This window comes from Natrix helvetica (genome assembly GCF_964273705.1).
Source record: "Natrix helvetica genome assembly, chromosome: 3".
In the NCBI taxonomy this organism is placed as follows: Eukaryota; Metazoa; Chordata; class Lepidosauria; order Squamata; family Natricidae; genus Natrix; species Natrix helvetica.
Window position 1 is genome coordinate 128,171,137 of NC_138549.1, and position 14,491 is coordinate 128,185,627.

General features: G+C 37.0%; 1 protein-coding gene across 1 annotated transcript; it reads right to left on the reverse strand.

The window, feature by feature from the left end:
- Positions 1–1,704: 1,704 nt before the first annotated feature.
- PPP1R15B (protein phosphatase 1 regulatory subunit 15B) lies at positions 1,705–9,481 on the reverse strand. The gene is made up of 2 exons (XM_081947843.1): positions 7,782–9,481; positions 1,705–3,888 (listed from the first exon to the last, which is right to left on the reverse strand). The coding sequence occupies exons 1-2, from the start codon at positions 9,015–9,017 to the stop codon at positions 3,676–3,678; spliced, it is 1,449 nt and encodes a 482-aa protein (XP_081803969.1). The 5' UTR covers positions 9,018–9,481; the 3' UTR covers positions 1,705–3,675.
- Positions 9,482–14,491: the final 5,010 nt, after the last annotated feature.

The window sequence follows — 14,491 nt, forward strand, 5'->3', positions numbered from 1 at the left end:
CATCAAGTAAGAAATTTGTTGCTGAATGCAGAACACATCTTAAAACAACCAGTTTTACTCCCAGTTTTTAATCCTATAATTATGGCTGATACAGAAGGGGTAAAGCCGTCTGAAACTGCTGTTATGTGACACACTACTGTACGGACACTTTTATACCACATATTCAAGCCACACATTTGCTACAAGGAACATTAGAACTTAGTTCACTTTTGAAAACAATCTGTAATATCTATAATTGAACAGAATCATGTATATTTGTACTAATTTTGTAGATTACAAATTCCTTCTTTGACTAATGTGGAAGGAACTAAATAATTATTTCTAAATTAGACTGGGAAAATTAGATCTACAATACAATGCATTTCATTTGTACTTGATGATTCTTAAAGTAATAAACCACTGACAATTGCATTTTCCCCCAAATTTCTTAATTCATATGATTGCAGGTATACATTAAGATTTGAGAAATTTGTATGTCCTGAGTTCGACAGTCTGACCCTTTTCCTTCTCCCTCCTGGAATAATTTTCCCTCACAAAGCAGAAAGATTGCTTAAACAAGCTCCCCCCCCCCCCCGATTGTTTCTCCCCCTCCAATACCCTGGGATAGTTTGTGCTGCTGTGTGAAATTGGCAAGTCCTTAATCGCTTTTGTCCTAACAACTTCCTTGTGCTATATGAAGTGGCTCTTGCCTTACAGCCACCAGCCCACTAAGCAAATGGCAGGCACCAAGATATTCCTTTCAATGTGTATTTCCAATCTTACTCTTCTGTAACCTCTTCCTCTCCAATGAATGTAAATGCAGGCATTAATGCAGGCGGTGAGAATTCCAAAGGGTTGGGGAAAATGGCTATCAAATTTACCCCCTTTGCCCAGCTTCCTGGTGAGTCAAGGAAGCTTTCCTGCTGTTTGGGGTCATATTATTCTGATGATGTAAGCGTTCAAGGGGTGATTTGTTAAAACTTTTTTCAAGATTTATTTTTGTCCTGCAATTCCATTGACTTTTTTTATATTCGTCCCACAAGTTTTAAATTAAATGTTGATACACAGATGAATGAAAAAATGCATATTAAATTCCATGGATCAAATTCAGGATTGGAGAAAAATAACTGAACAAAATTGATTTAACTTCATTTGTACCTACCTATTTTGTGAATATCATGCACTGTCAACTCTGATTGAACATTTTTTCCTATAAAGTTGTTAAACAAATTATACTTCTGGGCAATTATTATGGAAATATAATTATATTGAGACTCCAGAGCATAAGGAAAAGAATACTATATAAAAGCATTAATATGGCAGTGTCATCATTTACATTTACTGTAACAATTTGATACATAAAAACAGAAGAGTACTGTCAGAAAGCTATTTGAAGAATTCCTGAGGGAGTCCAATTTATGAACTGAATCAAGTGTATCGTTGTTGCCAATGTTTTTAATTCTAAATATTTTGTATTTCTCCTGCCATTGTAAACTCTTCTGTCAGTTTATGAGCATACACTATGAATAGATCCAAGAGGATCTATTTTGGGACAGCCTTGAATAAAACAAATTCCATAAAACATCTGATTTGGTATCATCCTTGTGTACTTAACAATAGTCAGCAATTCCAAATATTTAATAAACTCAAATTATAAAAGCATTTCTATGTTCCCAAAGAATACCTTATTTTAAGAACTATAACCCAGTATCATAGCTGCACAAGTTTCCAGATATTTTAAAGTTTATTACAATCCATAGATTAGTTTTAAAGTGTTTTATTATATACAGAAATATATATTTAAATATAAAACAAATGATACAATCAAATCTTTTTAAGCCTGTATAAACAAAAAGTTTTCTGTCTCTTGTTCACCTTTCTAAAATGATATAAAAATAAAATTCTGATAATTACAGTTTTGATTTAAAGTTTTAGAATTAGTTTTTCTTGCCTTGTTACTTAAATAAATTTATAAAGACATCCTTCATTGTAGCACCATGAAATCATTCTACACAGAGAGAAAAAAAACCCCATGAATTTTTATTTCAGGAATCTGCATTCATTTTAAATGGCTTCAGATTGAGAAACAATATCATCATTCCTTCCAGCAGTCAATAACTGACCAATAAAAGACAATACTTAAAACAGTATCAAGATAGAAAAGGTTTCTATCCTCTGTGGCTTTATCTGATGTGTGTTTATACCGAAACTAAGTTCCAAATACACAAGTGTGCAACTAAACTGGAAATGCCTCAGATAGCACAATGAAATTTTATAGCAGCACTTCACGGGGATTTTTCAGATATACATCAAGTATTCTACATATAAATCATCTAGACTATTACATATCAAAGCATACTTTTGTGTTATACTGAAAATGTTTTTTAAGGACTATTTATTCTATTAGAATTTACCTGGACTAAACCACAGAGTGCTTGTCATTATAACAAACAATTGTATAAACAATGAGGTCAGTAAAGCATAAGATTAAAAAAAATAAAGCCATTTCTTATTATTTGTGTTAAGTACATATTGCAGCAATGGGTATTACTGGCATGCCTTCCTTCCTTCTAGAAAAGTACACCTAAAACTAATCAATAACTTAAACCAATGTATTTATCCCAATAATTCTGAATACCGGATTTATAGCAGCTATTTGGAAAGCATACAATAATCCAAACATGTATTCTGACTAAATAACATTAATGATTAAGAATAATTACTGCATTAAAAATATTTCTAGAACTATCCTTAGAAATGATTAAATCGCTGTAAGAATGTACTAATTATTTTGATAAGCTTTGTAACCAATCAGCATTACAAATATTGAATGTTATTTTTTTCCTGTAAGTTTGAAATTTCTAGAGCAGACTGCAATCAAATCAGTGTATTTTGTATTTTCTTTACTACAGTGTTTACTGAGAGCAGATTCCTTCTGAAACAATAAAGAAAACTGCTGCAGAATTTTGGTGATCTCTTCACAGCAGCTGTATTCATTAGACTGGTATAATTCAAAAAATGTGGAAGAATGTGTTATTAACTTTATTGGTGGTTCCTATCATTAGCAGTCCAATACTGTTTGAAATTTTATTGTATATATACAGCATTCTATTCCAACCAAATAATAATATCTAAAAATATAAGGAATACTTTTATGCAGAAGTGTTTTGGTAAAATCAAATATGTAAGAAAAAGACCAATGAGGAATAGACCATATTATTGTATAAACTCATTTCAATTATAGGAAATATAAGATTACAATTTTCAGTATATACAAGTATAAGTACAGGGTGCAATTTACAAACTTTAAATCAGAACTGCATTGTTGGGTTCCCAATCCAATAAATATACTTGAAAATATTTTTGCCTTTTCAAAAGTGCGAAATTTGACACATTTCTTTCCTTACATATATGTGAACGAGACAGAACACACACATACAAATGCACAAAAAGGCATGTCTGGATTGGCTTTTGCAAAAATAGATAAATTATCATTAGAAAGGACCACTTATGCACACACTGGATGTTCAAAAGACTTTGTTTCAACACTGCATCCAGCTTTTATACCATATTTGTTGGCAAAGAATTGAGAAAGTTTTACAATTACTCCAATTCTGAGTTTTATACTATTAGAGGCAGATGTCTTGAAAGATGCTCATATCATTAAAAATATTACCCTGGATAATTAACAAGGGTTTAAAAAATATCAGGCCTTTCATAACACATTTCCTGGAATCTATTACGGATTCGCTGCCTGTGCTCTACTGTTAAGCAATATCCAATAGCATCTTCAGTCTCTTGAATTCGTTTATGGAATCGGCATCCATCACGTGCAAGCTCTTCCCAAGGTCCCTTGCGATCTTCCTCAATGCTTACATAATACTCAGTAACTTCTTCAAGAAAAGTCACCTATGTAAAGTATAAAGTTATATCAAATTAGCAGACATTTATGTGACGTTTTATAATATATTTGATATTAAAATAAAAACTTAAAGGTATATCTATCATCATTTGGAAGAAGAAAATAAACGTATTTTTTAATTCTACTATCCCATTGTGGAAGAGATTCCTGTATAAAATATATATTTAGTTTGGTGTTTATGTTGTGGTATAATCTAATATTTATATAAATAATCTGTTACTGCTTTCTTGCTAAATTATTTATTAAAGCTACACAGAAACTTCTCACATAAAGAAAATCAGCTGTGTTTGGATGTATACTCTGATATGCTTCGGTTTTTTTCTCAACTATGAATCATAGGGGTGGAAGGGACCCTGGTCCAACCCCCTGCCTAAGGCAGGTGGTCCTTATGCCATCCTGGACAAATGAATGTCCAATCTTTTCTTGAAAAACTCCAGCAATGGGAACTCTGGGAGACAGGCTGTTCTATTGTTTAATTGCGCTCACTGTTGGGAAATTTCTTAGTTACAGGTAGGCTCTCTCTTTAACAAGCTTCCACCTGTTGCTTCTTGTCCTGTCCTCAGGAGAATATGTCAACTCCCTCATTTATGTGATTGTCCCTCAAGTATTGGAAGACAGGTATCGTGTCACCTTCTCTTTGCTAGCCTAAATATAGTTCCTGCAACTGTTCATCTTATGGTTTAATCTACAGACCTATTTATTGCTCTTCTCTGGACCCTCTTTCTAGGGTCCCAGCATCTTTTTTGCTATCCTGTAAACAGAACTGGATGTAGTATTCTAAGTCCACACTAGTGTGGTATTAAAGTGGTACTATTCTCATGATCTTGATGCTATCCCTGTATTGATGCAGCCTAGAACTGCATTGTTGTTGGGGTTTTTTTGCAGCTGCAGCATAGTTAAGTGGTGGTCCTTTAGGACCTAGATCTCTCTCGCAGTTACAGCTATTGAGCCAGGTATTACTCTGTTTCCCTGAAAATAAGACCTTCCCAGATAATAAGCCCAATCGGGCTTTTGAGCACATGTGCTAAAATAAGCCCTCTCCCGAAAATAAGCCCTCCCTGAAAATATTGCAACACAGCAGCAGCCATGAGGTGACCATGCTCATCGCCTCCTGCACCTCAAAAACAATAAGACCTCCCCGAAAATAAAGCCAAGTGCTTATTTCAGGGGTCAAAAGAAAATAAGACCCTGTCTTATTTTCGGGGAAACATGGTGTCTATTCTATACCATATTTAGTTTTTTCTACCTTTTCTCACCACTGAACTACATCTTATTGGATAGGCCCATTTTTCTTGCTTGTTAAGATCCTTTTGAATCTTGAGTCTATCTTTCAAAACTTTAGCAATTCCTTCCAACTTGGTATCATCTGCAAATTTGATGAGATCCCCTTTAATCCCCTCATCTAGATCATTTATGAAGATGTTGAAGAGCACTGAGACCAAGACAGAACTCTGAGGTACCCCACTGCATGCTTCTCTACATGTAGATGTAGTTCCAATTAAAGGCTACATGCCAAGTGCCATTAATCAGCCAATTATAAATCTATCTGGTGGTGATATTTTCTATCCCACATTGTTCCATCTTACCAAGAAGTAGGCTGTGTTCTGTGGTCCATATTGCTATTGTTCCTAAATTAGCTTTTGACTTGACCTGACTTGTTGCTTCTTCCATGTTAAGCTCAAATGATTTATAAAAGCACTAGAGTTATATATGATATTTGTTTGTAAAAAGAATCCTCAGTTTATAGCAATTAAAGTTTAATACATTTTAGCTATTTAAGGAATCAGGACAACGTAAACTAAGTATTGGACCAAAATGTTAAAACAGTAAAAATCTAAGAATTATCATAACTCCTCTCCCTTCCCTCATTAATAGAACACTATTTACCTTTACCTACTTTATCTTGCTTAACAATCTTTCTCTCTTACTTCTTTTGTAATCAGGTCAAAAGCTTATATTTAAGTGGTCCTAAAATAATTTGTCCTATATTACTTGGCATTTTAATGTAGGGCTAGGGTTATGTGTAAAATAATTCCACTCCAAGATAGTATCTTCTTACAAAATGATAAGTTACATCAGCTTTTCCCACTGTGCCTTATCCTTTCTTGCCTTTTACATCATTCTACAATTCTCTCTAGGGTACCATTACGAGGTCATGTAATATTATGCTATATATTGCATACAGATCTTCATTAATTTTCTGTGCCACTAGAAAGATACACAAGGGACTTGAAATTTGTTTTGAAAGTAGTCAGTGAATGATTTACAGGGAAAGATGATCAAAAATACACAATTTTATATCTTTAGGAATTTCTAAAAACATGTTATTTTATGGCATCTTTATTCCCTCTAGTTCTAGACAATATAAATTACCGTAGATGCAAGCTGTATTATTTAACCAGAAGGCAAACTAAAATGGCAATGCTAAGTTATCATTAGAATAGGATAAAAGTCATAAGATTAGTCTATCAACCAAGGTGAACAAAGACTTCTAGAAGTGCACCATCAATGGGTCATACATATTTAAATTATAAGCAGTAAATCATTAACTTCATTTTCTTTACAGTTATTCACTATACTGCTTCATAAAAGCTAGTGCAAACTAGTGGTTAAAACAAGAATAACATGTTTTGGATAATTCAGGATATTCCCAATAGCTGTCATGCCAGCTAGAGCATATAGTAGTCATAGTTCAAAATATGTGACAGACACCAGAATGAGTAAGCATGTCCAATTAATATGTCTGTATATAAAAGCATATTTAAAGCTGATATCAAACAGCTTTAGAGCTTACTGACCAATCACCCTCTCTAAGCCTACTTTAGGTTACAAAACTGGAGTTGAGGTTAGATTTGTACTTCTTGAGGGTTAAGAGAATATAACTGTCTTAATAAAAAGTAGATCCCTTATGTTAAAATCACAATTGTTACATATGCTGTTATTTTTCTTCATAAAAAGAAACAGGCAGTGAACATTAATTTTCAAGACTAAAATTATATATCAGATAAAAAACACTAATTCCAATTTTTCAATCTAAGAACAATTTACCACAAAGACTTTTGCAGAATATTCTATTTCAAATACGACTAAATAATATAATTAAATGCTCTTTTGAAAAGTCATCCTAGGGAATTTCATGTGTTCAGCCACACAGAACTACTTTTAAGCACTATATTATCTGATCACTGCTTCACCTAATGGGGTTACAAGTTATCAAGAGCAGGCAGCTGCAAAAAACCATACAAACTTGCACCAGATAGTAACACTTTCAATTTAGTAACTCATCAGCTGGAGGACAGGTGGGAGAAATATTTTAATATATCCTCAGAAAAAGCAAAGCAGATAAATTATGATTTTGTTCTAGAAAAAGCTGTACATAGTATGACAGTCTCCATTAGTCACATTTAAATCAAAGAGCCTGGCCTTTTTTGCATTAAATGCCCCATTTTAATTAAATCAACAAAATAAAGTAATTAAAATACAAGGAGTATTCTTAAGAGCATATGAAAGAGAAAGTCTAATTTTTCTTTTAAGAAATATCTCCAAATACTTGAAATTTTTAAATGCTTTAAAAAAAATTGTTGTTTGAGCAAGCAGAATTTCTGCTATTACATCTTGGATCCCTGAGGCCAAATATCTCTCTAAAAAAAGACTTTATAACCTGAAAACAATAAAGCAATTTACTAGGAGGCTGGGATAATGCAAACTATAAATTCAAGATTTAACTTTCATTTTTAAAAAATGATCCCACTACTTAAACCATAGACATATCTTTTGCAAAGGTTATCCCCATTTTTTGCATATTCCAGAATGCAAATGAATTCACTATTGAAAGAATCTCTCCCAACATTAACAATATACAAATAAAAAGTAACCATACCTTTTTCTTCTTCTTACACTTTTCTTTAGAGAGGGTGCCATACCTCATATTTTCGGTGCCTCCATTATCAAACAGGCGAAGCTGACAGCTAAGTAAGATACTATGTTGAGAGGGGCTAAGGCTTAAAACCTGCGATCCTTTCAAGTCACTTTTCCCTTTCTTTCCTGCAGTCTGAAATGGTGCCTTAAAATGGAAAGGGTTATAAGGATCGTCAAAATGAATGAAAGAATTCCACAACTTCAAATTTTCAGATTCATCTAGGCTACCAGACTCCCATTCATCTTCCTCACAAGAACTTTCACTCCAGGAGGAAGATTCCTCTACCACCTCGCCTTCATTTAACTCTCTTTTCGAGCCTTCCTCTCCCATATTCTCAGCCGTCTGCATAGCTGCTGTGAAGTTCCACGGGTCGTATGGATCGGGGCTACAGAAAGAGTTCCACAGATCACTGCTTTCTCCATCTTGGCTTATTTCCGACTCTGAAAGGGATCCTTCACTGTCAAAGCCATCATCGTCGTCTTCCTCCTCCTCGTACCAATCCTCCTCCTCCTCTGTGTCTTCATCGTTGTTGTCCTCTTCATCATCATCATCCCCGCTGCAGGCGCCCCCCAGAATGTAATCGATCAACTTGTTAGGACAGGTCGGTCTGGCCACCAACGGCAGGTCGGCTTCTACCTCGGAGCGAACTTCCGCAGCCGCTTCCCGCTCAGCGCCGTCCCTATCCAGAGACTGCAAGGCCTTCGCGGGATCGCGCTCTTCTTGGGCTTCCCCGCCACGCTCCTTTGGGGCCCAGGCCTCCCGCAGCAGCTCCTCGACTTCCAAGCTGTGGTAGCCGCAATCGATCTCTGGCTCGTCGAGAACGGCTTTATGCGGCTGCCACGGGGCCGGCTGCAAGAGCTCGGGAAACTTAGCTCGCAGAGGTCCGGCCACGGAGTTGTTCTTGTCGGTGCCCCCCAGCACGTAGGAGGAAGAGACTAGGCGCAGCTGGTGCTGAACGGCCAAAATGGGAGAAAGGCCGGGCGTCTCCCACACTAGCACCGAAGTCTCCGGCGCAGTGGCGTGGAGGTCGGAAGGCAGCCAGAAGAGGGGACTGATCGGACCGGGCAGGAGGCGCTGCAGCAGCTGTGACAAGAGCCGCAACAGTGAAAACGGGGCGTCGGGCTGAGGGGCCGGCAAAGAGGGCGGGCAAGCGTTGAGGCGAGAGGCCGCCTGCTCTCCTTCCCTCAGGGGCTCCATGGGTGGTGGTGCTTCCTTACCTCAGCGCTTCCACCCGAAGTGAATCGGCCGCTTTTGTCGGCCTGTGACAGTTGAGGGATTTCTAAGGGGGAAGAGGCCTCTCCCCGAGCTGGCCCATGCCATCTTTTCGGCGACCCTTTTTAGCTTTTTCACGGCACGTTCCGCGAGAAGAATAAAATGGCGGCGGTCGGAAAAGGGAAACAGCCGTTAAGGTTGAGGGCGGAAGACCCCTTTCAGGAAGGAGCGAACGCGCAGGCGCCCATTTCGTAGCGAGGAGGGTAGAAGTGCAGCCTCTACTCGAGTTTCCAGAAAAGCAGCAGTGAGAAGGTGGGCGGGGCTTTCATCACCATCCGGGTAATGCTTTGACAGTTTGTGATTAGTCAAACGTAGCCCCGCCCCCGGTCGAGAGAGAATGGGGCTAACTGGGAGGTTGCCACTGCCCAGGGATTGCATCAGCCAGTAGTTTAAAAAAAAAGTAATGAACGATCAGAAGTAGTACAATTAGCAAATTATAGTGAAGGTCGTCTAATGAAAACTTTATAGTCTCTCTTGACTCAACATTTGACTGCTACCTTTGCCAGAAACAATTTAGGACAGTGGTCACCAACTGGTGTTCCGCAGAAAAATTATTGCATTTTTTATATTGCACTAAATACTATTTAAAACATTCATATTAGGGGTCCACAGGATTAAAAATTTTGGATTTAGTGGTTCCTGAGGTCCGAAAGGTTGGTGACCCCTGCTTTAGGAGATATCCTACCTACATCTTCTGTTCTTTTCTTCAGTTAGAATGACACCATCCCCGAGATGTTTGAGGAAGGAAATGATAAACACACAAGAACCGGTAACAGGAAAAGTGAACCTTGGATTTGTTAACTCAGATTTGTGGGATCTCCGGAGAGCTTACTAGCATTCAGAATTGGAGCACTTCATTGCAACATGTTACTACAGATTCTACTTCTCACCCAGATTTCCAAGTCCATTTCTAAACTTGGAGTTGGATGTTTTATTTCTTGCTGCTAGTTGCTGGTAAACACATAGGCTGTGCTCATATAACATTTCAAGCTCTAAACCAGGCCAATAAACCATTGTTGTGGTCACATAACACAGGCAGCCAAAATATACTGCCCATATTATATCTTGAGATGGCCTGTTTCATGGACCCTGTTAAGTCAGAAAGTGATCTAGCCATTATGATTTGTTATCATGTCTTATAAACTGACATTGTGCAAACTTGTGAAGCCTTTATGAAAAGAATAGAAAGTGTAGGAAAAATACAGTATTCCCTTTTACAAATTGGTGCAAAAGTTAGGTTGCTCAACAAATAGTAATAAGATAGTAGTAGACAAGACTTCAAAGGTTGTTAGTTTGGTGAACCACTAGATAAGCTAGCCTTGTTTCAAGAATAGCAGAGAATCAATTGAGATTTTAGATCAAAGTTTATTTGAATCCTGCTTCTACTAGAAATTAGTGTGTAGCTGGAGATTTTGCATATTTTTTTTACTGAGAACCATCTTTTAAAGCTCATCCCAATGTAATCCATCCAGAAAGACTGGGTCAAGAAAGAAACTCAGATAAGCAACAAACAAAAGGTTGACAAAATTAGCTCAAACACCTAGGATTTGCATTTCCCCTTTTGCCTATAGAGCCAGCAATGACCCTTATATAGGAAGGTAAAAAGTGTGATCTATTAATACAATACAATACAATAGTAGAGTTGGAAGGGACCTTGGAGGTCTTCTAGTCCAACCCCCTGCCTAGGCAGGAAACCCTATACCGTTTCAGACAAATAGCTATCCAACATCTTCTTAAAGACTTCCAGTGTTGGGGCATTCACAACTTCTGGAGGCAAGCTGTTCCACTGATTAATTGTTCTCACTGTCAGGAAATTTCTCCTCAGTTCTAAGTTGCTTCTCTCCTTGATTAGTTTCCACCCATTGCTTCTTGTTCTACCCTCAGATGCTTTGGAGAATAGTTTGACTCCCTCTTCTTTGTGGCAACCTCTGAGATATTGGAATAATGCTATCATGTCTCCCCTAGTCCTTCTTTCTCTTAAGCTAGACATACCCAGTTCCTGCAACCGTTCTTCATATGTTTTAGTCTCCAGTCCCCTAATCATCTTTGTTGCTCTTCTCTGCACTCTTTCTACAGTCTCCACATCTTTTTTACATCGTGGCGACCAGAACTGAATGCAGTATTCCAAGTGTGGCCTTACCAAAGCATTATAAAGTGGTATTAACACTTCACATGATCTTTATTCTATCCCTCTGTTGATGCAGCCTAGAACTGTATTGGCTTTTTTGGCAGCTGCTGCACACTGCTGGCTCATATTTAAATGGTTGTCCACTAGGACTCCAAGATCCCTTTCACAGTTACTACTACCGAGTAAGGTATCACCTATACTGTACCTGTGCATTCCGTTTTTGTTGCCTAAATGTAGAACCTTACTCTTTTCACCATTGAATTTCATTTTATTAGATAGTGCCCAATGTTCAAGTTTGTCAAGATCCTTCTGTATCTTAAGCCTATCTTCTGGAGTGTTGGCTATTCCTGCCAGCTTGGTGTCATCTGCAAATTTGATGAGTTCCCCATTTATTCCCTCATCCAAATCATTGATGAAGATGTTGAAGAGTACTGGGCCTAAAACAGAGCCTTGGGGTACTCCACTGCATACTTCCCTCCATATAGATGCAGTTCCAGTTATTAGCATTCCCTCTGTGCCATTCTTGGAGTTTGAAGGTAGTTTAAGGGACAAAATTATCTACGGCATCTATTTTACCACTTAATATGCCCTCAGATGAATCTCGACCCTACTCATTTTTGGAGTGCAGATGTTATCATGCCACATAAAGCCTGGTATGAACCTGAAACTCATGGAAAATTGTATAACGGCCAAGAGGACCATTGGAATTATCCATTGCTATTGTTGTTGATTTTCTGATGTTATAATACTGTTGCAATAGCTGTGCAATCAATGCTGTAGGTGTCATTATGTTGCTAGGTAATTAACACAGTCAACCTTAGATGATCCTTGTGTCAGTCATCCCACATTTCTACAATATAAGCAAACCAAAAAGCTTTTAATTTTCTTCTAGTAACTTGTAAAAAATGTATAAATTGCACTGAAAAAATATATTCTACTCCTACTGAAGGTTCCCCTAAAAGTACAATCAGATGTTGATTGTTAAAGAGGAAAATGTGCTTTTTGTTCTTTTGAGTTAAATTCCATAAGAGGAAAAAAATTGACCCTGGTGGTTGGGATGCTGTGTTTTCAGTTATTAATATATCCACTGGCATAGAGTTTTTAAAAGCACAGACCCTTCTCCAATACAAGAATAAGCCAGGGTCGCTGGCCGGGGAATTCTGGGAGTTGAAGTTCACCCATCTTAAAGCTGCCAAGGTTGATAAACCTGGAATAGGCAATTTGTACATTATGTTTCCCAGAGTACTTTTAAATGCTGTTAGGTCTCTAATAATAGCATGCTCTGCAAATGGTTCGTTTCAAGAACAAATCTGAATTCAGATTAATAATGGTGGCTAAGATATGTCTATGGAAAGGAGAGGTGGCTTGTCTGTTTTATAGAGAAGCAGACTGCACCCGTTTTGACAATTTGAAAAATAGGAATTAAAACTCCTAATCAGTCTGAGAACAGCGTTCACAGCTATCTGGACTCTAACTGGAGTTAGAGTGACTGGAGTCACTCTAACTCCAGTTTCCCTAACGTGTGCTGGGATTACATCTCTTCATGCCGGCCATCCTCTTTGCCTTGCCTGGCTTCATTAAAAAGAAATAATTTGAATTAAAAATTGATTTTGGCATATTGTGAAAGCAAATACTAGCTTCCAGCATTATCTACTTTTCCAGAATTTTAGCAAATATAGTTCTTGACTTACTAGTTCATTTAGTGACCATTCAAAGTTACACTTGTGACTTAAGACTATTTTTCAGTTACAACCTTTGCAGCATCCCCATGATCATGTGATCAAAATTCAGATGCTTGCCAACTGCTTCATAGTTATGATGGTTGCAGTGTCCTGGAGTCTCATGTGATCTCCCTTTCTAACCTTCTAAAAAGCAAAATCAACGGGGAAAACAAATTCACTTAACAATTGTGTTACTAACCAAACAATGCAGTGTTTCATTTAACAACTGTGGCAAGAAAGGTCATAAAATAGGGCAAAACTCACTTGACAAATTTCTCACTTAGCAACATAAATTTTGGGCTCAATTGGGATTGTAAGTTGAGGACTACCTGTAAATTGCTAGTCACATGCAGTTCAGTATTTTATTCTTATGCCCGCCTATCCAAGAAGAGAAAAAAATCAATTTGGGATAAAATAACTTTCAGGAAAGGTAGAAGCAGTGGCAGGCAACATTTCAGTAAACTACTATACTACTTTGTAACTAGTTATGTGCAGCAATCTTTTTGTGAATGGGCAAGATGCCTCCAGGAACATACGTAAGTTGGTCTTTATCATGGTTACTAATCAGAATAGTACAATAACATCAAAACAGAATGAAAACGTGAAACACATCATTTAGCCTTATTCAAAGAAGAGGTAAAATGGCTAAGTAAATTGGGGGCAATATGGAATGGCAAAGATAATAAAACCCTATTGCAAAATATTCTTAAACTATTTTAGAGCATAGGGAGATTAGAAAACCTGTTTTGCTGATCTCTTTTTCAGGCTCCTACTGCAAACTTAGCCCTGTGTATTCCAGAATCTTGATCGGATAATGTTGAACATGGCTTTCATCATAATGTGAGGAAGTGTTTGAATGTGAGGTATTATCAATGTCCCTTGGGCATCTCTTCAGAAAAAAAGTACCATAATATAAGACGGTATGATTAAACTGTTTCATTAATATAGCTCCAGAGAGTCAGGCTTCTTACATCACACAGACCGTCTAGCACAGCTAAGGGTAGAATATAAGAATGCATTGGTATAAAGAGGCCCAGCTCTATGGAAAAATGGAAGTGAAATGACCAAGAAATTTCCATGTAATATTCATTTCCCGAGCCATCAGTAATCAGAGAATCAAAACTAGGATCATAAATAGCACAGATATCTGCTCTGAGTTATTGTATCTTTGTTGATTCTATTTATATGGAAAACACTTTTTCAAGGAAAATTGTAAATTTCTGTTTTCATGAAGAACTAAATCAAGAGTTTCGCTTCTGTTTTATACAAGAGAATATTATGAATGAGGAATTAGGAATGTAATTTCTTCATGTAATTTTAAAATAGTACCAGTTTTCTCTAAATGTATCTAAACAAGAAGGGAAACAATAGTTGGCGTGAGCTACTCATTTTCTATTCTTACTTTTCTAACAGAATGGGCTATAGTTCAACCATTTTTACAATGCATTGGAGGAAATCTTACAATATTTTGTGTTCAGGACATAGTTATTTGAAAAGGCATATATATTTCCAATCCGCTACTAAAATGGATATACTAAAGTCTCTTATCG

Coding starts and splice junctions, on each gene's coding strand:
- PPP1R15B (XM_081947843.1), bottom strand. CDS start 9,017: ATGGAGCCCCTGAGGGAAGGAGAGCAGGCGGCCTCTCGCCTCAACGCT. Junction 3,889..7,781: donor AGTGTAAGAAGAAGAAAAAG/GTATGGTTACTT, acceptor TACTTTACATAG/GTGACTTTTCTTGAAGAAGT.